This window comes from Haliotis rufescens, unplaced genomic scaffold, assembly GCF_023055435.1.
Source record: "Haliotis rufescens isolate VD_foot unplaced genomic scaffold, xgHalRufe1.0.p SCAF_1, whole genome shotgun sequence".
In the NCBI taxonomy this organism is placed as follows: Eukaryota; Metazoa; Mollusca; class Gastropoda; order Lepetellida; family Haliotidae; genus Haliotis; species Haliotis rufescens.
The window spans coordinates 8754621-8756503 of record NW_025963779.1 but is presented as its reverse complement, the minus strand read 5'-3'; the positions used below and the strand labels follow the sequence as shown (position 1 = coordinate 8756503).

Sequence of the window (1883 nt, the reverse complement as noted above, 5' to 3'; positions counted from 1 at the left end):
CATCGTTTGCCAACACTTTCCACTGGCCGCGGAGTGTTTGATTGTTGGTGTTAAGAGTCTCTGAATAATTTTGTCCGTTCAATCAATGCTGGTAGCACAATTGTCAGGCATCCCATTCTGTAGTTGAGATTCGCTCACGTTTCCCAATAACTGGCTTTGCCGGTTTGTTTTAACAGATTCGTCGCTCAATAGTGTTCTAATAGGCCGCACCGCCCGCATTACCCTCTACGGAATGGGGGTCTCGATCTGGTATGGACCCCGGACTTTTACACAAAGATTCGATACTCTTTATTCAAGTCCTAAGCCATAACGATTAACTAACCACACTTACTTTTTATCTGTTTCCCTTCGGAGAGACTACAATCTTCTGTTTATTCAAACTGATAGATTGTTGATGGTGAATCGAAAAGATCAAATAAGATCAGAATTCGAAAATCAATTCAATTTCATAAAATCGGTTTCTTAAAAATGTTTTATTACAAAAACGTATTTTTGGTACCAAAATTTCCCTGAGGTAAATACACGGTTATTTCTCAGGAAAATAGCCCCGCGCCAAGTGTTTTCGAATTCAAGTCAACTTTCTACACGATTGTTTCAAACGTGATTGATTCGTCTTTTGTTTTTCTCCTTTGCATTTCAGATCAATCGATTATCTGAGATGCACAGTCTTAGCGTTCTACTCCATCTCCGGCTTCACGTTGGGGGAGGGGCTGAACAGCGGGGGTAGGGGAAGGAGCAGTGGAGGAGAACAGGGGGCAAAGGGAGCGTGGAGAACTTTAGGCAGCGGCGAAGGATGGACGAAAGGGGAATAGTTAGGGAACGGGTTACTGTGGAAGGGGTGGGGAGCAGGGGCAATGGGTGTGGATGGCGAGCAGAGGACAGGGGAAGTGGATGAGGAGCAGAGTGCAGAGGGAGCGGGTTGAGAGCAGAGGGCAGGGAAGTGGATGGAGAGCAGATGAGAGGGGAAGTGGATAGAGAATAGAGGACAGAAAAGTGGATAGAGAGCAGATGAGAGGGAAGTGGAGAGAGAGTAGATGAGATGAGAAGTTGACAGCGAGCGGATGACTGGAAGTGGATAGAGTGCAGATGGGAGGGGAAGTGGATCGAGAGCAGAGGACAGGGGTAGTGGATGGAGAACAGATGACAGGGGAAGTGGATGGGGAGCAGATGAGAGGGGAAGTGGACAGAGAGCAGATAAGAGGGGAAGCCGACTGAGAGCAGATGACAGTGGAAGTGGATAGAGAGCAGATGGGAGGGGAAGTGGATAGAGAGCAGATGAGAGGGGAAGTGGATAGAGAGCAGATGACAGTGGAAGTGGATAGAGAGCAGATGGGAGGGGAAGTGGATAGAGAGCAGATGAGAGGGGAAGTGGACAGAGAGCAGATAAGAGGGGAAGTGGACTGAGAGCAGATGAGAGGGGAAGTGGATAGAGAGCAGATGGGAGGGGAAGTGGACAGAGAGCAGATGAGAGGGGAAGTGGACAGAGAGCAGATGAGAGGGGAAGTGGACAGAGAGCAGAGTGTAGGTGAGGTGGATAGAGGACAGAGTGGAGAGCATTGTTCCTGATGGCCCATTCTGGCTCTCTCTCTCGATGGTTTACTACTTTAGTGAAACCCACGAGCATGGGCATGGTGCTGGCAAACCTAGAAACATATCCGGGAGAATCTGAAAGATGAATTAATCATGATCAATTACCGGTGACAGTTTGACTTACATTGTACATAACAATACTCCACATGCCTACACAAGCAGCATGGTGGGACCGCAACGGCACAAGAAGATCATAGAATTGATTAAAGTACACTCCTAGATACTAAAGAAAAATCCAATCAACAGTTTTACCACACTGGAGAGAAATGATAAGAAGAATTCTTAAAACGCAT

The 1883-nt window shown here is 47.2% G+C and overlaps 1 protein-coding gene across 1 annotated transcript; it reads right to left on the bottom strand.

The window, feature by feature from the left end:
• Positions 1–693: 693 nt before the first annotated feature.
• On the bottom strand, positions 694–1557 carry LOC125378154. The gene has a single exon (XM_048393260.1). It carries the CDS (start codon positions 1555–1557, stop codon positions 694–696), a length of 864 nt encoding a protein of 287 aa, XP_048249217.1.
• Between the last annotated feature and the right edge of the window lie 326 nt (positions 1558–1883).

Excerpts from the sequence above, each read along its gene's own strand:
- LOC125378154 (XM_048393260.1), bottom strand. The coding sequence starts at position 1,557 with ATGCTCTCCACTCTGTCCTCTATCCACCTCACCTACACTCTGCTCTCT.